At 40.3% G+C, this 27,727-nt stretch overlaps 1 protein-coding gene across 2 annotated transcripts in view; it reads left to right on the top strand.

Annotated features, from left to right (window-relative positions):
- Window positions 1–21,886, top strand: part of Sox30 (SRY-box transcription factor 30) — a 37,009-nt gene extending 15,123 nt beyond the window's left edge. Inside the window, exon 5 of one of the 2 annotated variants that reach the window (XM_021177155.2) lies at window positions 20,939–21,886. In XM_021177155.2, the coding sequence (XP_021032814.1) occupies window positions 20,939–21,320 (382 nt within the window). In that variant the 3' untranslated portion in view covers window positions 21,321–21,886. The remainder of the gene's footprint in view (window positions 1–20,938) is intronic. The other variant, XM_085830090.1, reaches the window with a different exon arrangement.
- Window positions 21,887–27,727: the final 5,841 nt, after the last annotated feature.

Genomic DNA, 27,727 nt, shown 5'->3' with positions numbered 1-27,727 from the left:
CTTTTCCACCAGATGGTTTTAGCTCCATTGTCTAAGATCAAGTGACTATAGGTGTGTGGGTTCATTTCTGGATCTTCAATTCTATTCCATTGATCTACCTGTTTGTCGCTGTACCAGTACCATGCAGTTTGTATCACAATTGCTCTGTAGTACAGCTTAGGTCAGGGATGGTGATTCCACCAGAGGTTCTTTTATTGTTGGGAATAGTTTTTGCTATCCTATGTTATTTGTTATTCCAATTAGAGAAAATTGTTCTAACTCTGTGAAGAACTGAGCTGGAATTTAGATGGGGATTGCAATGAATCTGTAGATTGCTTTCGGCAAGATGGCCAATTTTACTATATTAATCCTGCCAATCCATGAGCATGGGAAATCTTTTGAACTTCTGAGATCTTCTTTGATTTTTTCCTTCAGAAACTTGAAGTTCTTCTCATAGAAATATTTCACTTGCTTAGTTGGAGTCACACCAAGGTATTTTATATTATTTGTGACTATTTTGAAAGGTATTATTTCCCTAATTTCTTTCTCAGACTGTTTATCCTTTGAGTAGAGAAAGGCCACTGATTTGAGTTAACTTTATATTCAGCTACTTCCCTGAAGTTGTTTATCAGGCTTAGGAGTTCTCTGGTGGAATTTTTGGGGTCACTTAAATATACTATGATATCATCTGCAAATAGTGATATTTTGACTTCTTCTTTTTCGATGTGTGTTCCTTTGATCTCCTTTTGTTGTCTAATTGCTCTGGCTAGGACTTCAAGTACTATATTGAATAGGAAGGGAGAAAGTGGGCAGCCTTGTCTAGTCCCTGATTTTAGTGTTAGTGCTTCAAGTTTCTCTCCATTTATTTTGATGTTGGCTACTGTTTTGCTGTATATTGCTTTTATTATGTTTAGATATGGACCTTGAATTCCTGATCTTTCCAAGACTTTGATCATGAACGGGTGTTGGATTTTGTCAAATGCTTTCTCAGCATCTAATCAGATGATCATGTGGTTTTTGTCTTTGAGTTTGTTTATATAGAAGATTACATTGATGGATTTCCGTATATTGAACCATCCCTACATCCCAGGGATCAAGCCTACTTGGTCATGATGGATGATCGTTTTGATGTGTTCTTGGATTCGGTTTGTGAGAATCTTAATATTTTTCCATTATATTCATAAGGGGAATTGGTCTGAAGTTCTCTTTCTTTGTTGGGTCTTTGTGTGATTTAGGTATCAGAGTAATTGTGGCTTCATAAAACGAATTGGGTAGAGTACCATTTGTTTCTATTTTGTGGAATAGTTTGAGGAGAGTTGGAATTAGATCCTCTTTCAAGGTCTGATAGAACTCTGCACTAAACCCATCAGGTCCTGGGCTTTTTTTTTGGTTGAGAGACTATTAATGACTGTTTCTTTTTCTTTTGGGGATATGGGACTGTTTAGATCATTTATCGGATCCTGATTTAACTTTGGTACCTAGTATCTGTCTAGAAAATTATCCGTTTCATCCAGGTTTTCCAGTTGTGTTGAGCATAGGCTTTTGTAGTAGGATCTGATGATTTTTTGGATTTCCTCAGTTTTTGTTGTTATGTCTCCCCCCCCCCACTTTTTTCTGATTTTGTTAATTTGGATACTGTCTCTGTGCACTCTAGTTAGTCTGGCTAAGGGCTTATCTATTTTGTTGATTTTTTTCAAAAACAGCTCCTGGTTTGATTGATCTGTTGTATAGTTCTTTTTGTTTCTATTTGGTAGATTTCAGCCCTGGGTTTGATTATTTCCTGCTGTCTACTCCTCTTCGGTGAATTTGCTTCCTTTTGTTCTAGAGCTTTTAGGTGTACTGGCAAGCTGCTAGTGTGTGCTCTCTCCAGATTCTTTTTGGAGGCACTCAGAGCTATGAGTTTTCCTCTTAGGACTGCTTTCATTGTGTCCCACAAGTTTGTATATGTTGTGGCTTAATTTTCATTAAACTCTAAAAAGTCTTTAATTTCTTTATTTCTTCCTTGACCAAGTTATCTTTTTGGATGACTTTTGGTTGAAATTTGATTATATTTGATATTAGAATGGCTACTCCAGCTTGTGTCTTGGGACCATTTGCTTGGAAACTTGTTTTCCAGCCCTTTACCTTGAGGTAATGTCTGTCTTTGATGCTGAGGTGTGTTTCCTGTATGCAGCAAAATGCTGGGTCCTGTTTACTTATCCAGTCTGTCAGTCTATGTCTTTTTATTGGGGTATTGAGTCCACTGATGTTAAGAGACGTTAAGGAATAGTGATTGTTGCTTTCTGTTATTTTTGTTGTTAGAGGTGGAATTATGTTTGTGTGGCTATCTTCTTTTAGGTTTGTTGAAAGATTACTTTCTTGTTTTATTTTATGTGTAATTTCCCTCCTTGTGTTGGAGTTTTCCATCTATAATCCTTTGTAGGGCTGGATTTGTGGAAAGATATTGAGTAAATTTGGTTTTGTCATGGGATATCTTGGTTTCTCCATCTACGGTAACTGAGAGTTTTGTTGGGTATAATAGCCTGTGTTGGCATTTGTGTTCTTTTAGGGTCTGTATGAAATCTGCCCAAGATCTTCTGGCTTTCATAGTCTCTGGTGAGAAATCTGGTGTAATTCTGATAGGTCTGTCTTTATATGCTACTTGACTTTTTCCTTACTGCTTTTAATATTCTTTCTTTGTTTTGTGCATTTGGTGTTTTGACTACTATGTGACGGGAGGAATTTCTTTTCTGGTCCAGACTATTTGGAGTTCTGTAGGCTTCTTGTATGTTTATGGGCATCTCTTTCATTAGGTTAGGGAAGTTTTCTTCTATAAGTCTGTTAAAGATAATTACTGGCACTTTAAGTTGGGAATCTTCACTCTCTTCTATACCTATTATCTTTAGGTTTGGTGTTTTCATTGTACCCTGGATTTCCTGGATGTTTTGAATTAGGAGCCTTTTGCATTTTGCATTTTCTTTGACTATTGTGTCAATGTTTTTCTGCACCTGAGATTCTCTCTTCTATCTCTTGCATTTTGTTGGTGATGCTTGCATCTATGACTCCTGATCTCTTTCCTAGGTTTTCTATCTCCTGGGTTGTCTCCCTTTGTGATTTCTTTATTGTTTCTATTTCTATTTTTAGATTCTGGATGGTTTTGTTCAATTCCTTCACCTGTTTGATTGTGTTTTCCTGTAATTCTCTAAAGAATTTTTGTGTTTTCTCTTTAAGGTCTTCTATCTGTGTCCCTGTGTTCTCTTGTAGTTCTTTAAGGGAGTTATTTATGTCCTCCTTAAAGTCCTTTATCATCATCATGAGATGTGACTTTAAATCTGAGTCTTGCTTTTCTTGTGTGTTGGAGTATCCAGGGCTCGCTGTACTGGGAGAACTGGATTCTGATGATGCCAAGTAGCCTTGGATTCTGTTGCTTATGTTCTTGCCTTTGCCTCTTGCCATCTGGATATTTCTGATCTTACCTCCTGTAAGTCAGTACTCCTGGGAGACCAGTTCTCTCTGGGATGAATTTGGGTATGGAGAGCTATGGCACAGGGTCAGCTCTGGGGCACAGGTGTAAACCTGAAAGATCCTGTCCCCAGCTGTTCCTTGGTTCCTGTGTCCTGATGACTCTCGGCTGGTCCCGCTTGGGCCAGGAATTTGAGCAGAAGTGGTGGTGTTGCCTGTGCTCACATGTGTGCCAGCACTGCTGGGAGACCAGCTCTCTCCCAGGTATTTAGGTATGGAACGCTGTGCCACAAGATCAGCTCCTGGCACAAAATCTAGATTCTTAATATGAGAGAGTATGCAATATTTGTCTATGATGGCTTATTTTGCTCATTATAACCCCCAGTTTCATTTATTTTCCTGTGAATGGCATAATGTCATTGTTCTCTGTGGCTGAATAAAACTCCATATCACACACACATACATGCTTACATATGTCACATTTTATTTATCTATTCCTGTATTAGATGGCATCTAGGCTTATTCCATACTATTAGTTGACCCACAGCAAACAAGGACATGCAAGAATCTCTGTGTTTTACTGACTTATATTTCTTAGAGTATATACCACATAGAAGTAGAACTAGAAGTGTAACTGGGTCTTGTGGTAGGTTTTGGGTTTTTTTCTGGGAGGGGGAAAGGGGTTGTTGTTGTTGTTTTAGGAATTTGCATGCTGTTTTAATAGTGACAGATTTTACATCTCCACCAGCAGTATATAAGGGTCCCCTTTTCCACCATTCTTCTTTCCCCCACATCCTCATCAGCATTTGTCATTCATAGTTTACTTGATGGTAGCCATGATAACTGGAGTAAGATGAACTTTCCATGTGGTTTTTAATTTGCTTGGGTTTTTTTTTTTTGACTTAGTTTTTCTTGATGTTTTGACTTTCATCTTATTCTGTGGATATCTGTATCAATGTGATGTGTTTCTTAGTAACTATAGAATGTTAGATCTTGTTTATTCACTTAATCAGCTACTTCATATCTCTTGATTTATGAATTGAGACTATTTATATTCAACGTATTACTGAAAATGTCTACCAAATTCCTGTAACCTTGTTACTTGGATTATTGTGTTTTTATCTGTAGCAGTATTAAGAGATTGCTGGTTCATTGTGCTGAATATGATGGACTCCCACTTAATTCTCCTTTGTTCATATAGTCCTCAAAAATTAATTCCTTTTCTGTGTGCTCATAATTGAGGCTCTTTCTTCTGAGTATAGTATTCCTGTTAGTACCTTCTCAGTGCTTGTGGGGTGATCATGAACTTCCCTAGTGTCTGCTTGTCTTGAAATACACAATACACCAGTGGTTTTCAACCTTCCTGATGCTGTAACCCTTTAATACAGTCCTTCATGTTGTGGTGATCCCAACCATAAAATTATTTTCATTGCTATTTTGTAACTGTAATTTTGCTACTGTTCTTAATCATAATGCAAATATCTGATATGCAGGATATCTGGTATGTGTTCCCAGAGGGGTTTAGACCCAAAGTTGAGATCTGCTGTAATAGTCAAGATGTCAGAAATACAAAGAAACTATTAAAAGCTTTCAGGGAAAACTGCCAATTCACCTCCAAAGGCAAATATATCAGCTAGTATCAGATCTCTTGCAAGTAACCCTAAAAACTAGGTAAGCATGCAGTGATATATTTCAACCCTTGAAAATAAATGCCAGTCAAGGCTGCTATATATCCAAGGACTGAAGAGCTATCTCATCACTTAAGATCACTAGCCACAATCACTAGCACCAACATGGCAGCTCATAATGCTCTGTAACTCTAGTACCAGTGGATCTGATGCTTTTCTGTCACTTCTATAAACACTGCATGCATGTGGTACATAGATGGGTGCAAGCCAAATGGAAATACATATAAAAACAAGAAACATTTTATTTACTAAAAAAAAAAAAAAGGAAAAGAAAGATTGCAATATCCACAAAAGTGGTGGTTCTGAAATACGGTATACAGAAAAACTAAGGCAAAGACATACTCTGAAGTTTCCAGACATTAGCAGGGAAAGGAGGGATGAATGTGCTGAGCAGTGAAATTACTGTGGGCAGACAGTGTTGCTACACATTTATTAACATCCTGCGGAGTAACATCTATATAGGTGAATGCTTTTTAACAACACAGACCACTCTGCTATGAGATATGTTGGCGTGATCCTGTGCGTATTGGAAGGGAGGAGTATATAGGAATTCTTTGTACTAATGTTTAGTTTGGTTATGAGCCTAAAATTTGTGTAAAAGGTAAAAGTTTTTTAAGAAGCATAGAAAAGGCGTTGGGTATTTAGCTCAGTGGTAGAACTCTTGCCTAGCAAATGCAAGGCCCTGAGTTCAGTTCTCAGCTCTGAAAAAGAAGAAGAAGCATAAGCATAGAAAAAAAATCCCAATGTGGTACTGACATGAAGATAGACATTGTAAGTAATGAGGTAGAATTCCGTTATACAAAAAGGCAATCTATGCTCACTTCACTTTCAGCAGGGACGCTCCAAGACCTTTTAGTGGAAGAAAGAAGAGTGTTTAACAAATGGTACAGTAACAACTGAATGGGAATAGCCACATACCTACAATGAAATTGCACTCTTAGCTCTCACTACAAAATGTTTTATCTCAAATGGTTGAAGACCTAGAATGAGAGCTAAACCCATAAAATTCTTAGGAGAAACTATAAAGGTTTCTTGTAAGGGTAAATTTTATGACAAAGAAAAAAATTAGACTAGACCACATCATGATTAAAAAAACTTTTGCATCAAGAGGTATCCAAAAAAGAGAGAACTCACAGAATGAGAGTATGCAAATCATGTATGCATAGCCTATATCAAGACACACAAAGAACAGTTTCAATGCAATGAAAGTTCAGCTTGTAAGTAAGCAAAAATCCAAGTATATGTTCTTGAAAGAAAATGACCATGTAGCCAGTAAGTACATGGCCTGCAGGACTCAGTAGACATTACAGAAATACACAGTAAAACCATGGGGATGTAACTCCAGATTCCCCAGCTAGAATTTGCTAAAGTAATGCTTTAAATTATCATGTTGGAGATATTAGAGTCCACATTTATTGCTGGTGGAAATGAAAGTGACAAGGCTTTTCTGAAAACTGCCAGTTAGCTAGACTATTTAAGTGTACAGTCAATAGTGACTTCCCTCCTAGGTATGAGTAGAGTGAAGAAATTTGCAAGTTAGAAACTTGCCATTAGGGAAGATATCTGCACAGACAGATGTAGGTAGCCAGAGTTGTTAGAACTGTAAAGACTGGGATTTATAGACAACTTAGATCATTGGCTAGATCGTTTATTGTAGGCTTGATAGAAATCTAAAATTGGAATACTCAGCAGATAGCTCAACATTGATTATTACAGACTATAGTAAACTTAGTGGCTTAAACAGTATAAATTACGTTGCTGTCACATAGTTGTTGAAATATGCTTTTAGATAGATTAGTTTGCTGGGGCTTATAGAAGAATACAGCAGAAATGTGGTAGCTTAAATCAATAGTTACTCTTAGAGTTCTAGAGTCTAGAAGTCTGAAATTAAGCTACTGACAGGGCTGTGCTCCATTCTGAAGACTCTGGGAAAGAATCCTTCTTCATAGCTTTTTGGCAACCTTCAGCTGCCTTTGGCTTATTGCTGTCTCACCATTCTCATTCTGCATGCCTGTGTATTTCTCTGTGTGTCTTCCCATTGTTTTTCTTTTTTTTTTTCTTTTTTAAATTTTTAATATTTTCTTTACATATTTTCCTCAATTACATTTCCAATGCAATCCCAAAAGTCCCCCATAGCACCCCCCACTTCCCTACACACCCATTCCCATTCTTTTGGCCCTGGCATTCCCCTATATTGGGGCATATAAAGTTTGCAAGTCCAATGGGCCTCTCTTTCCATTGATGGCCAACTAGGCCATCTTTCGATACATATGCAGCTAGAGACAAGAGCTCCGGGGTACTGGTTAATTCATCATGTTGTTCTAACTATAGGGTTGCAGATCCCTTTAGCTCCTTGGGTACTTTCTCTAGCTTCTCCATTGGGAGCCCTGTGATACATCCAATAGCTGACTGTGAGCATCCACTCCTGTGTTTGCTAGGCCCCTGCATAGTCTCACAAGAGACAGCTATATTTGGGTCCTTTCAGCAAAATCTTGCTAGTGTATGCAATGGTGTCTGCGTTTAGAAGCTGATTATGGGATGGATCCCTGGATACAGCAGTCTCTAGATGGTCCATCCTTTCATCACAGCTCCAAACTTTGTCTCTGTAATTCCTTCCATGGGTGTTTTGTTCCCAATTCTAAGAAGGGGTACAGTGTCCACATTTTGGTCTTCATTCTTCTTGAGTTTCATGCGTTTAGCAAATTGTATCTTATATCCTGGGTATCCTAAGTTTTGGGCTAATATCCACTTATCAGTGAGTACATATTGTGTGAGTTCCTTGGTGATTGTGTTACCTCACTCAAGATGATGCCCTCCAGGTCCATCCATTTGGCTAGGAATTTCATAAATTCATTCTTTTTAATAGCTGAGTAGTACTCCATTGTGTAAATGTACCATAATTTCTGTATCCATTCCTCTGTTGAGGGACATCTGGGTTCTTTCCAGCTTCTGGCTATTATAAATAGGGCTGCTATGAACATAGTGGACCATGTGTCCTTCTTACCGGTTGGGACATCTTCTGGATATATGCCCAGGAGAGGTATTGCTGGATCCTCCGGTAGTACTATGTCCAATTTTCTGAGGAACCACCAGACTGATTTCCAGAGTGGTTGTACAAGCTTGCAATCCCACCAACAATGGAGGAGTGTTCCTCTTTCTCCACATCCTCGCCAGCATCTGCTGTCACCTGAATTTTTGATCTTAGCTATTCTGACTGGTGCGAGGTGGAATCTCAGGGTTGTTTTGATTTGCATTTCCCTGATGATTAAGGATGTTGAACATTTTTTCAGGTGCTTCTCTGCCGTTCAGTATTCTTCAGGTGAGAATTCTTTGTTCAGTTCTGAGCCCCATTTTTTAATGGGGTTATTTGACTTTCTGGAGTCCACCTTCTTGAGTTCTTTATATATATTGGATATTAGTCCCTTATCTGATTTAGGATAGGTAAAGATCCTTTCCCAATCTGTTGGTGGTTTTTTTGTCTTATTGATGGTGTCTTTTGCCTTGCAGAAGCTTTGCAGTTTCATGAGGTCCCACTTGTCAATTCTCGATCTTACAGCACAAGAATTTTTCCCCTGTGCCCATATCTTCAAGGCTTTTCCCCACTTTCTCCTCTATAAGTTTCAGTGTCTCTGGTTTTATGTGAAGTTCCTTGATCCACTTAGACTTGACCTTAGTACAAGGAGATAGGAATGGATCGATTCGCATTCTTCTACATGTTAACAACCAGTTGTGCCAGCACCATTTGTTGAAAATGCTGTCTTTCTTCCACTGGATGTTTTTAGCTCCCTTGTCGAAGATCAAGTGACCGTAGGTGTGTGGGTTCATTTCTGGGTCTTCAATTCTATTCCATTGGTCTATTTGTCTGTCACTATACCAGTACCATGCAGTTTTTATCACAATTGCTCTGTAGTAAAGCTTTAGGTCCGGCATGGTGATTCCACCAGAGGTTCTTTTATCCTTGAGAAGAATTTTTGCTATCCTAGGTTTTTTGTTATTCCAGATGAATTTGCAGATTGCACTTTCTAATTCGTTGAAGAATTGAGTTGGAATTTTGATGGGGATTGCATTGAATCTGTAGATTGCTTTTGGCAAGATAGCCATTTTTACAATGTTGATCCTGCCAATCCATGAGCATGGGAGATCTTTCCATCTTCTGAGATCTTCTATAATTTCTTTCTTCAAAGACTTGAAGTTTTTATTATACAGATCTTTCACTTCCTTAGTTAGAGTCACGCCAAGATATTTTATATTATTTGTGACTATTGAGAAGGGTGTTGTTTCCCTAATTTCTTTCTCGGCCTGTTTATTCTTTGTGTAGAGAAAGGCCATTGATTTGTTTGAGTTAATTTTATATCCAGCTACTTCACTGAAGCTGTTTATCAGGTTTAGGAGTTCTCTGGTGGAATTTTTAGGGTCACTTATATATACTATCATATCATCTGCAAAAAGAGATATTTTGACTTCATCTTTTCCAATTTGTATCCCTTTGATCTCCTTTTGTTGTCGAATTGCTCTGGCTAGGACTTCAAGTACAATGTTGAATAGGTAGGGAGAGAGTGGACAGCCTTGTCTAGTCCCTGATTTTAGAGGGATTGCTTCAAGCTTCTCACCATTTACTTTGATGTTGGCTACTGGTTTGCTGTAGATTGCTTTTATCATGTTTAGGTATGGGCCTTGAATTCCTGATCTTTCCAAGACTTTTATCATGAATGGGTGTTGGATCTTGTCAAATGCTTTTTCCGCATCTAACGAGATGACCATGTGGTTTTTGTCTTTGAGTTTGTTTATATACTGGATTACGTTGATGGATTTCCGTATATTGAACCATCCCTGCATCCCTGGGATGAAACCTACTTGGTCAGGATAGATGATTGTTTTGATGTGTTCTTGGATTCGGTTAGCAAAAACTTTATTGAGGATTTTTGCATCAATATTCATAAGGGATATTGGTCTGAAGTTTTCAATCTTTGTTGGGTCTTTTTGTGGTTTAGGTATCAGAGTAATTGTGGCTTCATAGAATGAGTTGGGTAGAGTACCTACTGTTTCTATTTTGTGGAATAGTTTGTGAAGAACTGGGATTAGTTCTTCTTTGAAGGTTTGATAGAACTCTGCACTAAACCCATCTGGTCCTGGGCTTTTCTTGGTTGGGAGACTATTAATGACTGCTTCTATTTCTTTGGGGGATATAGGGCTGTTTAGATCATTAACCTGATCTTGATTCAACTTTGGTACCTGGTATCTGTCTAGGAACTTCTCCATTTCATCCAGGTTCTCCAGTTTTGTTGAGTATAGCCTTTGGTAGAAGGATCTGATGGTGTTTTGGATGTCTTCAGGATCTGTTGTTATGTCTCCTTTCTCATTTCTGATTTTGTTAATTAGGATGCTTTCCCTGTGCCCTCTAGTGAGTCTGGCTAAGGGTTTATCTATCTTGTTGATTTTCTCAAAGAACCAGCTCCTTGATTGGTTGATTCTTTGAATAGTTCTTCTTGTTTCCACTTGGTTGATTTCGCCCCTGAGTTTGATTATTTCCTGCCGTCTACTCCTCTTGGGTGAGTTTGCTTCCTTTTGTTCTAGTGTTTTTAGGTTTGTTGTCAAGCTGCTAATGTGTGCTCTCTCTAGTTTCTTTTTGGAGGCACTCAGAGCTATGAGTTTTCCTCTTAGAAATGCTTTCATTGCGTCCCATAAGTTTGGGTATGTTGTGGCTTCATTTTCATTGAACTCTAAAAAGTCCTTAATTTCTTTCTTTATTCCTTCCTTGACCAAGGTATCATTGAGAAGAGTGTTGTTCAGTTTCCATGTGAAGGTTGGCTTTCTATTATTTATTTTGTTATTGAAGATCAGCCTTAGTCCATGGTTATCTGATAGGATGCATGGGACAATTTCAATATTATTGTATCTGTTGAGGCCTGTTTTGTGACCAATTATGTGGTCAATTTTGGAGAAGGTACCATGAGGTGCTGAGAAGAAGGTATATCCTTTTGTTTTAGGATAGAATGTTCTGTAGATATCTGCCAGATCCATTTGATTCATAACTTCTGTTAGTTTCACTGTGTCCCTGTTTAGTTTCTGTTTCCATGATCTGTCCATTGGTGACAGTGGTGTGTTGAAGTCTCCCACTATTATTGTATGAGGTGCAATGTGTGCTTTGAGATTTACTAAAGTTTCTTTAATGAATGTGGCTGCCTTTGTATTTGGAGCATAGATATTCAGGATTGATACTTCCTCTTGGAGGATTTTACCTTTGATGAGTATGAAGTGCCCCTCCCTGTCTTTTTTGATGACTTTGGGTTGGAAGTCAATCTTATCAGATATTAGAATGGCTACTCCAGCTTGTTTCTTCAGACCATTTGCTTGGAAAATTGTTTTCCAGCCTTTCATTCTGAGGTAGTGTCTATCTTTTTCTCTGAGATGAGTTTCCTGTAAGCAGCAAAATGTTGGGTCTTGTTTGTGTAGCCAGTTTGTTAGTCTATGTCTTTTTATCGGGGAGTTGAGTCCATTGATATTAAGAGATATTAAGGAAAAGTAATTGTTGTTTCCTGTTATTTTTGTTGTTAAAGTTGGCATTCTGTTCTTGTGGCTGTCTTCTTTTAGGTTTGTTGAGGGATTACCTTCTTGTTTTTTCTAGGGCGTGGTTCCTGTCCTTGTATTGTTTTTTTCCTGTTATTATCCTTTGAAGGGCTGGATTCGTGGAGAGATAATGTGTGAATTTGGTTTTGTTGTGGAATACTTTGGTTTCTCCATCTATGTTAATTGAGAGTTTGGCTGGGTATAGTAGCCTGGGCTGGAATTTGTGTTCTTTTAGTGTCTGTATAACATCTGTCCAGGATCTTCTGGCTTTCATAGTCTCTGGTGAAAAATCTGGTGTAATTCTGATAGGCTTGCCTTTATATGTTACTTGGCCTTTTTCTCTTACTGCTTTTAGTATTCTATCTTTATTTAGAGCATTTGTTGTTCTGATTATTATGTGTCGGGAGGTATTTCTTTTCTGGTCCAGTCTATTTGGAGTTCTGTAGGCTTCTTGTATGTTCATGGGCATCTCTTTCTTTAGATTTGGGAAGTTTTCTTCTATAATTTTGTTGAAGATGTTTGCTGGTCCTTTGAGTTGAAAATCTTCATTCTCATCCACTCCTATTATCCGTAGTTTTGGTCTTCTCATTGTGTCCTGTATTTCTTGGATGTTTTGATTTAGGATCTTTTTGCGTTTTACATTTTCCTTTATTGTTGTGCCGATGTTCTCTGTGGAATCTTCTGCACCTGAGATTCTCTCTTCCATCTCTTGTATTCTGTTGCTGATGCTCGTATCTATGGTTCCAGATTTCTTTCCTAGGGTTTCTATCTCCAGTGTTGCCTCATTTTGGGTTTTCTTTATTGTGTCTACTTCCCTTTTTAGTTCTAGTATGGTTTTGTTCATTTCCATCATCTGTTTGGATGTGTTTTCCTGTTTTTCTTTAAGGACTTCTACCTGTTTGATTGTGTTATCCTGTTTTTCTTTAAGGATTTGTAACTCTTTAGCAGTGTTCTCCTGCAATTCTTTAAGGGATTTTTGTGCTTCCTCTTTAATGTCTTCTACCTGTTTTCCAGTGTTCCTTTGTATTTCTTTAAGTGTGTTATTAAAGTCCTTCTTGATGTCCTCTACCATCATCATGAGATATGCTTTTAGATCCGTGTCTAGCTTTTCCGGTGTGTTGGGGTGCCCTGGACTGGGCGAAGTGGGAGTGCTGGGTTCTGATGATGGTGAGTGGTCTTGGTTTCTGTTAGTAAGATTATTACGTTTACCTTTCGCCATCTGGTAATCTCTGGGGTTAGTTGTTATCGTTGTCACTGTTTAAAGATTGGAGCAGACTCTGTGTTCCACTCACCCGAAGTCTCAAAATCCTGTGGCGGGTGTGGTGGGTAGCTGGCGGGTGTCAGCCGACCCTGCGCTCTAGCTGCCCCGGTGCTGGTCCGGCCGGAAGAGGCCTGTGGCCCTACTCAGGCCGGTTTTCTGCTTCCCTAACTAATGCAGGCTCAGGTCCCGAGCACAATTGGATTGGAGCAGAAGCTGTGTTCCACTCACCAGAAGTCTTAAGACCCTGTGGCGGGTGTTGTGGGTAGCTGGCGAGTGTCAGCTGACCCTGCGTCCTAGCTACCCTGGTGCTGTTCTGACCGGAAGAGGCTTGTGGCCCTACTCAGGCCGGATTTCTGCCTCCCCAACCAAAGCAGTCTCAGGTCCCGCGTGATTGGACTGGAGCAGAAGCTGTGTTCCACTCACCAGAAGTCTCAAAATCCTGTGGTGGGGGTCGTGGGTAGCTGGCGGGTGTCAGCCGACCTTGCGCTCTAGCTACTCCGGTGCTGTTCAGGCCGGAAGAGGCCTGTGGCCCTACTCAGGCCGGTTTTCTGCTTCCCTAACTAATGCAGTCTCAGGTCCCGCGCACAATTGGATTGGAGCAGAAGCTGTGTTCCACTCACCAGAAGTCTTAAGATCCTGTGGCGGGTGTTGTGGGTAGCTGGCCCCCATTGTTTTTCAATCTTCTGTATTGTATTGTATTGTATTGTATTGTATTGTATTGTATTGTATTGTATTGTATTGTGTGTGTGTGTGTGTACACACCCTTGCACACATATGGAGTTCAGAGGGCAATCTCGGGTTTTGGACAATGTCTTCTACCTATTTGAGACAAGATTTCTTTTGTTGTTTCGCCGCTGTTTAAGTTGAGCTGACTGGCCCATGGGCTTCCAAGGATTCCCCTCTGTCTTCCTTTAGCTTGTTTTAGGTTCCCTAGGATTATAAGGCTTGTGCTGCTACCTGGTTTTTATGTGAGGTATAGGGGCTTGAATTGCCCTCATGCTTTACCCACTGAACCTTTTCTTGGTTTTTATTAATTTTTTTATTTTTATTTTTTTACAAAATATTCTTTGAAATTTTCATATCTGCATATGCCTCATTTTTATAAGCACACAAGTAACTGGAATCATGTTCTGCTCAAAACAATGTCACCTTGATGTAGTCCTATCTGTAAAGACTCTGTTTCCAAGTAGTCATATTTTAAGGTTCTAGGTAGACATGAATATTGAAGGGACACTCTTCAACACACTGGCTGACTGAGCACAAAACAAAGGTAGCAGGGGCTGGCTGACTTGCTCCCCTGAGCCATTTTCCAAGCCAGTGGCTTTGTTTCCATGAATCAAGCAAGGTGCACTTTATTTTGGAGCAGAAGACACACAAAATTTGTGCCATATAGGCCAGAGTAGTTAATGGAAGGGGAAGAGTGTGCGGGGTTCTGTGCTGTCATCTTGCATCTGCATTTCCCCAGCTCCTGGGGATTTCCCCAGCATTCTCAAAGAACAGAGTTCTGAGTTCTAGTACCCTCAGTTCAGCTAGAGTTGAAGATGACCTGGGCCACCAGCTACAGTAGTCACTGGGGACTTAGTGAGTACAAAGGTCCAATGTAGTAAATGTGAGGAAGAGAGGATGAATCTTATTGCCTTCACCATGGAGGAGAAACTATTGATTTTTGGTGACTGTGTTATTTAGTTTGTTACAGAAAATGTCATATGCAAAAAAGGTAACAGTGTAGCATAATGTGCCCTGCATGCTGGCACCTAGCTTCAGAAGTTGACATTTTACTATTGCCCTTGCTTCTCCAGATTCTCCTTACTTTGGGAACAAGGATGTATTTTGGAGCCAATCTCAGATTTCATATAGCTTACATACAGTGCAGTATAGCTTCATACTTCATCCATGTAGCCTCATCCAAAATCTAAAACCCAAATCAAATCAATTTTTTTTCTGTTGGTGTTCAAAAAGTTTCAGATTTCAGGAGGACACTTGTAATTTCAACTATGGAGAACAGAAATATTTGTGAAGAAAACCTATGCACATCTCTAAGACTCCAAAGCAAAACAAGACTCAGGCTGAGGAGATGGCTCAGTGGGTAAAAGCTCTTGTTACCAAGCTTAATGACTTGAGTTCCATACCCAGAACCTACATGATGGCAAGAGAGAACCAACTCCCAAAAGTTGTCTTTAGAGCCCCACACATGCACAGTAATACAGGTGTTCCTTCCCCAGAGTTTATTATATTAAATAAATATAAAGCACACATCCAGAAGTCAAGTCACTTCTGGGTCTAAACACTTTGGATAAAGAATACACTACATACACAAACAACACACACACACATACACACACATGCTTACTCATTATAGACTTATGAAATGACTACCATATCATAGCTGAAATTTTCATGAGCCTTATTATTAACCAACAATTCATCTGCCCTTGCTTTTCCTTTATTTCTCAAACCTGTTTTTATTTTTAAAAGTGGTGTGTAAATCAAGAGCCAACCAAATTATACACATTGGTTGGATTGTCTCCACCAATAGCTCTCCACCTTCTTCAGTGCTCTATATTTACTAAGGAACAAAAACTTATCCACATCTTGGATGTGGCTTTTTGCATCCTGGGGCATCAACCTGTAGATCCAAGCTCTTTGCTGTTTCCTTTTATTCCTCCCCCACCTCTTCCTTTTCCTGTCTTCCTCCTCCTCGTAGTGATATCTCATAGTTAGTGTGTTTCATGAGAGAGTACATAAAACTGGTTTTCTTTCTAATGTCATTAAGAATGCCCCCATGGATCCATGTGGTGTTGGCATGTTTGTCATCCTTCCTGCTGAGCCAGTGCACAGTCAGCTACTGGCAGCATGCTGGATGCTGGAGAAGACAGTGGTTCTCATCCTGCAGGTTACAAGCCCTTTGGGGGTTGTATATCATATATTTACATTGTTTCATAACAGTGGCAAAATTACAGTTATGAATTAGCAACAAAATAATAGTATGGTTGGGGGGGGGGGTCACCATAACCTGAGGAACTGAATTAAACGGTCATAGCATTAGGAAGGTTGAGAATGCACTAGAACTTGAAAAATACAAGTGTGTAGTCGCTGTCCTAGTTGGAAGAAACCAGAAGCTATGGGTGGAGCCTTAGCAACAGTACTCCTTTGTATCTGGGACTTAATATTTGTACATCTTTATGAACCTTGATGCAGCTACACAGTATATAATAAAAGATAATAAAACATTTTCAGCCACGCGTGGTGGTGCACACCTTTAATACCAGCACTTGGGAGGCAGAGGCAGGAGGATTTCTGAGTTCAAGGCCAGCCTGGTCTACAGAGTGAGTTCCAGGACAGCCAGGGCTACACAGAGAAGCCCTGTCTCAAAAAATCAAACCAACAAACCATTTTCATCTCTAAGTATTAATCATGTTATGTGCTTGGAAATTTACTCTTCTAGTCATTTTGAAATGAAGCACAGATTGTTTTAACCAGTAGTTACCTAGTAGCTCTAGAGAAGAACCAGTATTCTGCCATGATGTGTTTTGGTGCCATATCACTCTGCTCTTTCCAGTCTCCAGCCATCAGATTCCATTGTTCTTCCCCAAGACCAACCTACTAGTTTCCACAAATGAATGATATCATGGCATTTGTGTTTCTGTCTGGCTTTTTTCACTTAACATAATAATTTCCATTTCTCTTCATGTTGCTGCAAAAGGTTTTTAGTATTCCATTCTTTTTATGACTGAATACTATTCTAGTGTGTAATGATACCACAACATCATTATCTGTTCATCCATTGAAGGGCATTGGACTGATTGTGTATTTTTTAATAGTGCAATAAGAAATATAGGAATATAAGTATCTTCTGGTATAATGACCTCAGCTTTGAATGAGTCTTACCTAGTTGGGGACTTGCATATGGCCATTTGATTATTTCCTTTTTTTTTTTTTTTTTTTTTGGTATTTAGTGGCTCTGTATTCCAAATATTGATCCATTGTTGGATGAATAATTTGCAAATGTTTTTTCCACTCTGTAGACTCTCATTTCTTTACTGTGTGAGAAATTCTTAGTTCATCATCCTGTTTGTCTGTTTTCATTGTCTGTGCCTTTGGGTCCTGTCACTAAAATCAAGTCATCACCAAATCACACCAGGGTACAGAAGCCTTCCTCCTGCTCCTGCAGTGATGTTATAAGTGTATGTTTTCCATGTAGGCCTTTGCCCCCGCTGTCAGTGAGAGGATGAGATGCAGTGTTCTTGTTTTGTTTTGTTTTGTTTTTGAGATGTAGTGTTATTTTGCTGCCATGTGCATGTGTTGTTCCAGCACTGTTTAGTAAGAGACCGAGTTTTCTTTGTCCACCTTACACTAAATGTTTCATTTTTATGGCTTTTGCGAATGGGTTGATCTCTTAATTTTCTTTTCAGCAATTTCATTGTATGACCTGTGTTTGGAATCTTAGAACGCATCATAATGATGTGGGAGAATGCAAGTTTGAGGGCAACCATGGTCATATACTGAACTCAAGGGCAGCCAAAGCTGCACAGAGAAAGCCCAATTTTTGTATGCTTAATGCTATTCTTCAGTTCTGATAGCTTTGTGATGGGGAATTTAGGTTTTTTCTACATATAAAATCATGTCATATGCAAATATGGATAATGTAACTTCCAGTCTAGATATCCTATTTTCTCTTTCCTGATACTCTTGCTAAGACTTTTCAGTACTGTGTTAAGTAAGAGTGGTGAGGTCAGATCCCTTTGTGGTTTATAGCCTTAGAGGAAATGTTTGCAGTCTCCTTGCTCAGTGTCATATGGCTGTGGGTTTGCATACATAGCCTTTAGTATTTAGAGGATCTCCTTTGATATATTATCTGGTAAAAGTGTTCTGCCATGTAAAATATTAAATCTTATTGCACACTCTTTATGTATGGAGATGAAAATATATTACAGTCCTGAATTGTGGTGCTGTGTTTTGCTTATTGGCTTGTATATGTTGAATCCTTGAATTTCACTTTATCATTTTGATCTTTTCCATGTACCAACAAATATAGGACAATTGCATTTTATTGAGAAGTTTTGCAGCCATGTTTATCCAAAATATGGATTATAGTTTTCCTGATTTTTCATTCCAGGATATTGAGGAAAGCTGGACCTATAAAAGTGTTTGGCAGAGTTCCTTCCATTTCAATTTTTTGAAGTTCTCAAAGAATTGCAACTAGTTCTCTAAATGAACAGTATAAGTCAGTAGTCAATTCATTAGGTCTTAGACGGTCCTTTACATTTAAGGCTTCAGGCTCACGACTCAGTACTGGTTTGCTTAGACTTTCCCTTCTTCTCTCCCTTCCTCCATCTCTCCTTTCTTCTCCCCTGCCCCAGTTTACTTTTTCGAGTTTTGTTTCTCTGCATAGCCAGCTGCACTGTTTTCATTGAACTCAGTATGAATCCTAGTTGGCCTCAAACCTGAATCCTCCTGCCACTTCCACCTCTGTCCTAGAGTTACAAACAAACCACCATGTCTACTTGTGCTTGATTGACTCAGTTGTGGTGGTTTGTATGTGATGCTCATGGATCCATCCAGTCTTCTAGGTCCCGAGTTATTTCAGTATGTAGTTTCTCAGGAGAGTTTTTATGACCCTTTGTGTTTCTGGGCTGTATGTTACATTATCTTTTTCATCTCTGATTTTGTTTGAGATTCATTCTCATTCATTCATTCATTCATTCATTCTCTCTCTCTCTCTCTCTCCTTCCCTTCTTCTCTCTCCCTCTCCCCCTTTCTCCCTCCCTCTGTGTGTGTGTGTGTGTGTGTGTGTGTGTGTGTGTGTGTGTAGTCTAGCTTGAAGTTTGTCTGTCTTGTTTTCCTTGTTGCTCATCTTTTCTTTTAGTTTATTTCTTCCCTATTTCTTTGCTTCTACTAGTTTTTGGTCTGTTTTGTTGCTGCTTTTCTGAATCCTTAAGATGCACTGCTCAATGTTGGCTTTAGGTTGTTTGGTTTTCTGATGTATGGGGATATTGCTATATATTTTTCTTTGATTGTATTACACAGTTTGGGGAAATTTGTTTTCACTTACTGCCAGGAAATGTTTATGTTCCTTTAATTTTCCAGTTAATTTCATTTTCTAGCTTCTGCTTCCCGTCCACTGTTTCTACACTTTCCATTCTTCTTACTGCTATGAATTTGTAAGTTTGCCCCCATTGTGTTCTGAGGAGGTGCATGATATTATTTCAGTTTTAAAAACAGTGGTGGCGCACACCTTTAATCCCAGCACTCGGGAGGCAGAGGCAGGCGGATTTCTGAGTTCGAGGCCAGCCTGGTCTACAAAGTGAGTTCCAGAACAGTCAGGGCTACACAAAGAAGCCCTGTCTCAAAAAACAAACAAACAAACAAACACAACCCAAAAACATTACCCTAAATCAAGTGCTGCATAAGTTATCCAGAGGATGTTCATGTGGCATTGAGAAGAATGTGTTCCATTCTGTTGGATGAAATGTGTCTGTAAGATCCATTTGCTCTGTGCGAAATCCTCAGCCAGTACCTAGAAAGCATACAATATTCTTTCTGTGTATCGGCTAATATTATTCTAATCAAGTTAACAGATATTTTTCCTAATGGAGGGAATACTTTTATAGCTATTCATTTTTACCAGTACAACCCTGGACCAGCTTTGTCATAATTGACTTGCGAATATAACACTAACTTGTTTTTCCCATACAGTACAGTCATGCAAAATTGGTGTTTCAAACTATAGCACATGTCTGGTATATATCAAGATTTAAGGTTTTTAAATTTTCTACCATGCCTTGAAACTGGATCTTTTGAAAGACAGTTACTAATTGAGCAGTTATGTCTGCATTAGAGGAAGACTTTATATGGGAAGTAGATTTGATATGCTCTCTGACATCTGCATAGAGTTCAATGGATGGAAAATCCTGAAGGCAGAGAGCTGTGAACAAAGTCATGGCAGCGAGATTGACAGTATCTCAGGGCACAGGCTTTAAATTCTAAGTACCCAAAGTAGAGTGATGCAGTATGGTTGTAAACCTAAAAAAATGTAAGCACTATCTTATATCTGTGGTGTTCAATGTTAGCAAGGTACCTTATATTGCAAGGTTTGGGAGTGGGACATATTCCGAGAGTTTGAGACAGTGGTCTGGTACATCTTCATACATTTGAAAGGGAAGAGAGCTGGCCTTCCATCCTACCATCCTTCCTCCCTTTGTCTTCTCTCCCCTGCCCTCTTCCTCCTTCCTCTTTCCTTCTTCAGAAGATGCAGTGCAAAGATTGGCATTCCATGAGTTTTGCAAATGAATGTGATCATTGTGTTGGCTGTCACTAGATGGCGCGCACGAGCCCAATTTCTGTGTATTTCCTCTTCACCTCCAAAGAGATTAATACTTAAAGAGAATTGGCAACTGGATTTGAGTGACAAGATTATTAGCTTTGCCTTTCAAAAGTCACTTGTAAACCTGCAATGGTTTTTTTGAAGTCTTTTTCCATGGTGTTTTGTTTGTTTGCAAAACCCTTTAAAAGCACAGTGCGGTATCAGTTTTAATGCCTTAGAGTACAAAGAATATTCTAAATGTACTTTGTTACTGTGTCATTTGTAAAAGTCAGCTGGAGTTTTCTGTTCCAGGGCTTCAGTATTCAGCATCTCTTCCTTTCAGCACATTCTAGAACAGGGGAGCCCTTCTCCTACCCTTCACACCTGCCTTTTTCATTGTCACACAACTTGTGTTTCCATTTCCAACACTGTGTGGTGTGAGGTAGTATAGAGGCCAGGGTGGGACGATCTTAATCCTGGTTATCAAAGGTAAGGAGCTAGAAACTAGGAAGAGGTGATCATGTCGGCGGCTGCATCTGTCCACACTGCCTTTGCTCTGTTTTGGGTGGGGATGGATAGGAATCTTCATGTCAAAGAAATGCTCTCCAGGCCGTGCAGGGACTGCAGGGACTCAGTCTGTGGGCCAGGCACTGCGGGCCAGAATCTGATGTCATTTTTGTTTTTGTTTTTCTGTCACAGCACGTGCCCTTATAGTCGGCCTCCCTTTGGCTATGGAAATTTTCCAAGTTCAATGCCAGAATGTCTTGGTTATTATGAAGACAGATACCAAAAACATGAAGCTATCTTTTCAGCTTTAAATAGAGACTATCCTTTCAGAGACTATCCAGATGAGCACACACACAGTGAAGACTCTCGGAGCTGTGAGAGCATGGACGGGCCCCCTTACTACAGCAGCCATGGCCACGGTGGGGAAGAGTACTTGAATGCCATGCCCACTCTGGACATTGGAGCCTTGGAGAATGTCTTCACAGCCCCAGCCTCAGCCCCCTCTGGTGTCCAGCAAGTCAATGTCACTGACAGCGACGAGGAGGAAGAAGAAAAAGTGCTCAGGAATTTATAGTTTAAAATATGCGCAGAAAATAAACATTTCTTAAAATATATTCTGGGTCAGTTGGTGTGAGAAAAAAAGCCTAGAATGTTTTGCTGAGTGTTTTCAGCCAGGATCTGAGGAGTCAGGACCAAGTGCCGTCCATGTCTTCCCAAGTTCTCCTTAGTGACCCTGCACTCCCGGTCTTACAATCCCAAGTAGTTACTTTCATGGCTGAAATTTGCACCAACATGTGATAGCATTACGCTATCTTGGAAAATTCGAAATTCAGAAAGCTCCCGTGGCATATGAGGACGCATGTGAGTATATCATCTGCACAGCAAGTGTGATATCTCAGGGTACATTATTTTATTTTTCTGAAAAATTTTGGTGTTTATATATTTATAGATGTTGTCAGTTTTTATGTAACATTTTGAAAATATTTTGATAACTTGTAGACATGGACTAGAACTCAATTGCTAAATTTAATTTACACTAATAACCAATTATAAGTTAAAAATGTATTTTAATGACACCGAGCAGTTCCTTCAGATATATTCATTTCTGTTACTGAACATTTTATCATCATTTTAACTATCTTTCCCATGCATTGTTATATTGTTGTTGTAACTAAATAAACAGATGAAAATGCTCTTGTTAAATGTTTTCTGTTGAGAGGAGGGAGGTGAGCACACAGAGTGCGGGTCAGGGGTGGTTTAGCTTTTATGCCACTGCAGACACTTTATTAGACAGCAGCAGAGTGGCACAGAACCCTGTTGGTTTGTGTATTAATTACGTGTGTCATTGCTGCGACAAAATACCTGAGAAAAGCAACCCAAGGAAGGGTTTATTTTGCCTCATGGTTTGATGGTGCAGTGCATCATGGGGGAATACATGGCATTAGGAACTGAGGTGGCTGGCCATGTTCCAGCTGTGCTCAGGAAGCAGCAGATAAATCCTGGGACTAAGCTTGCTTCTTCTTTGTAAGATGAAAACCCCAGCCCATGGCACGATGCCATCCACATTTAGAGCATGCCATCCCCTCTCAGTTACCCTGATCTACAAACTTCCTCAGACAGTCCAAAAGAATTGTCTCCTATGTGATTCTAGATCCTGTCAGGTCACCAATCATTGTAAACCACAGTTTGCAAGAGGTTTGAAATTGTACCATCAAAGATATTCTAATGTAAAATCTAATGCTATTGTGCAAGTCTGCCAATGATTTAAACACTCCCCAAAGGGGTTATATTGGGTTCATCTCTCTTGAATTGAAGACCATGGAACTTTCTTGCAATTCTATACACCTGTAGACTTAACTCATAGTAAAAATCAACAAAATGCCATTCATGTTGTCATAGCTTGGCAAGTATCCATTTGTGAATAAAAAAGACCCCATTCAGAATAGAATAAGATGGCCAGCCGTGAGGTCATTTAAAAAGACATCTACAAGGAAGAAAGTGAATTGGTGGGAAATTGCCACAAATCAAGACACTTCCCTCAGGCATCTGTGTAAATTGTATAAACTGAAGTCTTCTTACTTAAACCTTATAAGTGTGAGCTTCCAGTGACTGGAGGTTGGAGATGAGATTTTTGAAAGAAGCCCTTGCTGTTGTCATCTGAAAGTTAATGACAAGGTATTGCTACAAAGCTGTTGGGGAAAATGTTTGTTTTCTGAGGTAAACCTCTGAACATCTTTTAAGACTCAAGAGTATGTCCAGGAAAGCTTCCTTTAGAACTTCAGATCAGCTGGGAACCATAATTGTCCCATAGTGGAGCAGGCATTTGAGCAGACTGGTGTTCGGGATGTATCATTCACAGCTGCAGCCTTCTTACTGAACTAAAGTTACTGTTGGGGATCCATTTCAGCACCCTCAAGTTGCGGGTATAATGTTTGCATGCCTGTAATTTCTTCAGCTTTGATACTCTTTGTGTGTGTCTGTCTGTCTGTGTGTGTGTGTGCGCACATGTGAATGCAGGCCTGGAGGCCAGAGGATGGCATGGTTATCTTCAGTCGCTCTCACTGAGCCCGGCACACTGTCTCCGACTTCCCTAGCTCTCTGGTTTACAGATGTGCACCACTGTGCTTAGCTTCTACCTGGATTCTGAGGATAGGAACTCAGGTCCTCAAGTGTGCAAAGCAACATCCCCCAGTTGAGCCACCTCTCCAGCTCTGATACTCTTTAGTTGCTCAGCACAGGCAATTTTGATGTAAAGAACAAATCTTGAATTTCTTGAATGATACAAATATCATTTGCCATTTTATGTGTGAACTGAAGAAAGATTATGTATTTACTGTTAAACGGTTGCTGTGTAGGAGCAATGCATGCAAAAGCTTGACCTGTTTTATCCCATTTCGTTTAAAAGGCTTTCATCATAGACCTTCTCTTACAGACTGCTTGGTTGAGGAAATCACTGTGTAAAATAGCAAAAAGGTAACGTTCATAGTTCGCCATTTCCTAATTACCTGTTTCCAGGGTAGCCTTTCACCTCTGACTTCTTCCTTTGTTGTTTTTAACAGAATTATTACTCATTGTGGATATGTGTGTGTGTATGCCATTGTGAGCCATGCCAGCAGAAGTCAGGAAAGGGCATAGGATCTTACGGAGCTGGAGTTACAAGAGCTTGTGAGCCATCCGACACAGGGGCCTGGAACCGAACTTTGGTCCTCTGGAAGAGCCGGGGGTGCCTTTAACCACTGTGCCATGTCTCCAGCCCCTTCTACAGCTGACACTAGCTAGGGCTAGGAAATCTCTTAATCACCTCTTGTCTATACTTGCATCAGAGGTCAGGAGTTGAGGCTGGTTCTAGAACCACGGTGTAAATTAGATTAGAAACCTGCATATTACTTAGGGAAGACCAACCACAGACAATCATGCATACCTACAAAGTGCTCACACCTGTTCCCTTACAAGTTTTCAAGCCAATGACTAGAGGTCCACATACTATACACACCATCCCTCGAGGGCATCTGCTTCTCACTAAGGAGGGAAATCTCAGTGCTCCAAGCCACAAGTGGTTTCTGAGAGTCTCATTGTCTTGTTTGTTCTTGTTAAGTTGGACTTCGTGGGATTTGTTATGCAGATAGACTCCTTTTCAAAGTATATTATAATGTCAGTAGGCTTCAGGTGTCACTCAAAGTGTTCAAGACTCACGTAGACATAAGTGCTCCAAGTATTTGCAAATTAAAAACCCATTGTACTACAGGGAGATGGGAGGGTGCCTTCCTGAGAAGCCAAGTTAAGAGAGGGGAATGTTTCTCAGGGTGTGCTAATTAGACCCCAGCATTTCAGATGTTCTGACTGAATTTGGTCAATTTTGGAAGCTGGGGTCATGCCCCACTTGAAAGACAGCAATATCCATTGTCATCATATCACAAAAGTCTGACATCTCAGGTTCCCACACTTACCTGTTGAGACTCCTTTTTTGTTTTAACAGTGTCTACTGACATCACCCAGGACACGCTTCAGAAAATGCCTACAAGTGACAGCTGGTGGCTTAGGTTTGTGAGCTTCACACATGGATTTCCACAACAGTTAGTTAGTTACCTTAAGTGCTTTGCTAAACAAAAGCAGTGTCTGAATAAACTTTTTTAAAAAATGGTGTCTAACAGTCTTCAAAGATGAAAGAATTGAAACTTGTAATCATTGTAATTCACTGCTGGCTATTAAACCGGGTTTTTAATGAACGATGACAGTGTATCCAAGAAATTATGGAGGCAAATGTGCTTTTAGCTGTCAACCAGCTGTCAGGAGAGTTCTGCCTGGGGGGAAGTTGGAGCTACATTCGACATGTTTAAGAAAAATGCATTAGGGGAAATTCACTGTACCAAGTGAGGGATTTCTTAAGGGCAGCCCCACCTATTTTGACCATATTCACATCCCACTACCCTTTACTCGATTTTCCCACTAATCTCCTGTCTCTTCCCTGAAAGTCTCCCCCAACCTGTGTGTGTATGTGTGTGTGTGTGTGATAAAATCTAGGTTCTACACATGAAAGAAAACATGACTCCGAATCTGGCCTATTTTGCTTCATACAGTATCTCTCCATTCATCTCCCTTCCCTACGATGACATACTTTCATTTGTCTTTACAGCTGAATAAAACTTTATTGTGGGGCTTCTGAGACAGCTCTGTGGTCACATGGCTTGCCTCACAGCCTAAAAATCTTGAGTTCCAGCCCCAGACCCACTGTCTGGCTGGATTATATCTTTGATAAGCTTCTTAGCAGTTTTTACACCTCCCCTTGACACTGCACCATTTGAAAAAGGTTTTCAGGTTTGTCTTACAAACCATGTAACCACAACATCAGAAGACAGAAAAGGGCGCTAACCTACCAACCCTATGATGAAATCTCCAGGCAATCTCTCATTCTGACAAAAAGAAGATTTTTCTCTGTGCTGGGATGTGAGGTTGGAATTGAGTGGAAGTTACTGTTGGCATGAGAACTGAGCAGCTGGGGCAGATAGAGTTCCCCCAGGTCCAGTTTGGACCACAACATGAAGGGTGGTGAGCAGATCTCATGGAAGACCATTCTAATCCCTCTTAGGCCATGCTCTGTCCCTGCCCTGCCTGATTCCAGCTCATTCCTCAGGTCTCAGTTTACACAAATCCTAGCTCTCACCAGTGACTGCAAGCCTTCATTCTTTTGGTAACAGAACCCTACAATTCTATTCAATGTGGTCATTCTGAAATGCTATTTCAGCCCTTGAAGTAGGGTATGGTCAAGTAGCTGAGTTCTGGACTCCTAAGATACCAAGGGATAGTCCCAAAAATATGTTTAAAAGGAGATGCTATGCCTCTCTTTGCCACTGTGACCTTTCTATTAGCTGGACTATGGTAGAGATGGCTGGAATCTTGGCAACCATCTTGGACTCTATAGGCCTCATTCTGAAAATGGTTAAGAAGACAAGAAGAGCACCACATCTGGACTGGGTGGATTGTTAACACTGAATGAAAGCAAAAGAAACACCTAACCACACTAAGCCCCAATAACTTGGTTTCCTCTGCCACATGAAGCTGAACTGGACTCTTCCTAATACAGGCTTTTGTCTTCCAGGATGCATGCAAAAGCCCTCACAGCCTGAGCCAAGTTCCTGCTTTATGTACCCACAAGGCAGGTGTGCACATCTCCCACTAGAGTCTAAACTCCTCTGTGACGAACCAGGACCGGTGCTCTGTTTTACAGACCCGAAAGACGTGATTGGTGAACAGGATAACAGATGCAGCCTCTCATCCTTAGCATCACAGGCCAGGAAATTCACTGGGCAGCAGACAAGCAGTGCTCCCCAAGTCTGCCTAAGCAGAGCTCCCCACGTGTGCCCTAAGCAGCACCTAGGCACCTCTAAGAGAACAACATCCTGATTCTCCTGAGTCTTGTCTATTAAAGACTGATCCCTGAAAAGCTATTGTAAAGCCCACTAGGAAACGATTGACAAATGGTGTTGGGGAACTTCCTGATAACACCAGCAAAACTTCCCCTCTCCTTCCTTCCTTGCCTATGTTGCTTTCAAGGTCCAACAGTTCAGTGCCTTTCCACACTTAAGCTCAAGGCAATTGCCCAACTGAGAATTGCTCCTGACAACATAAAGATGGAGGCAGGGTAAACAGCAGGTTCAGAATCCTCCCAGGATGACATGGACACTGGAAACTATTAACTGAGAAATCCTCTTAGTTATTTTTATCTATTTTTAGCACCGTCCTGGTGATTCTGGTCTATTACTCCAGCTACTTGGAGAGTGAGGCAGGAGGATCTCGGGTCCGTGTCTACCTGTGCTATAGGGTGTGTTCAAATCCAGCCTGGGCAATTTAGTGAGAACTTCGTCCTGAAATAAGAATTTGTGAGGGGCTGGCGAGATGGCTCAGCAGGTAAAAAAAAAGCACATGTCATGCAAGCCTGGCCTGTTGTGTTTGTCCCTGGAACCTATGGTGAAAGGAAAGAAGCAACTCCCCAGAGTGATCCCCTGACCTCTACACACACCATGACATGCACCCACATGAACCCACAACACTCTCACAGCAAAATAATATTAAAGACATTTTTAAAACTCCTACAGACCAGGCAGTGGTGGTGCACACCTTTAATCCCAGCACTTGGGAGGCAGAAGCAGGCGGATTTCTGAGTTCAAGGCCAGCCTGGTCTACAGAGTGAGTTCCAGGACAGCCAGAGCTATACAGAGAAACCCTGTCTCAAAAAACAAAAACAAAAAAAACAAAACAAAAACCAACAATCAAACTCCTACAAATAGGGCTAAGTAACATAGCTCAGTGGGTGAAGGCCACTTGCTGCCAAGCCTGCTGACCTGAGTTTGATTCCCAGGACCTAGTGGTGAAAGGACAGAGCTCTCTCTCAAAAGTTGTCCTCTGCCCTCTGTATGTGTACCACAGCATCCATAAGCCTACACACACACACACACACACACACACACACACACACACACACAC

Source organism: Mus caroli, unplaced genomic scaffold (assembly GCF_978045245.1).
Source record: "Mus caroli unplaced genomic scaffold, Mus_caroli_1 scaffold_13, whole genome shotgun sequence".
Classification (NCBI taxonomy): domain Eukaryota; kingdom Metazoa; phylum Chordata; class Mammalia; order Rodentia; family Muridae; genus Mus; species Mus caroli.
Note: the sequence above shows the minus strand (reverse complement) of the source record. Positions and strands in the feature narration are given on the sequence as shown.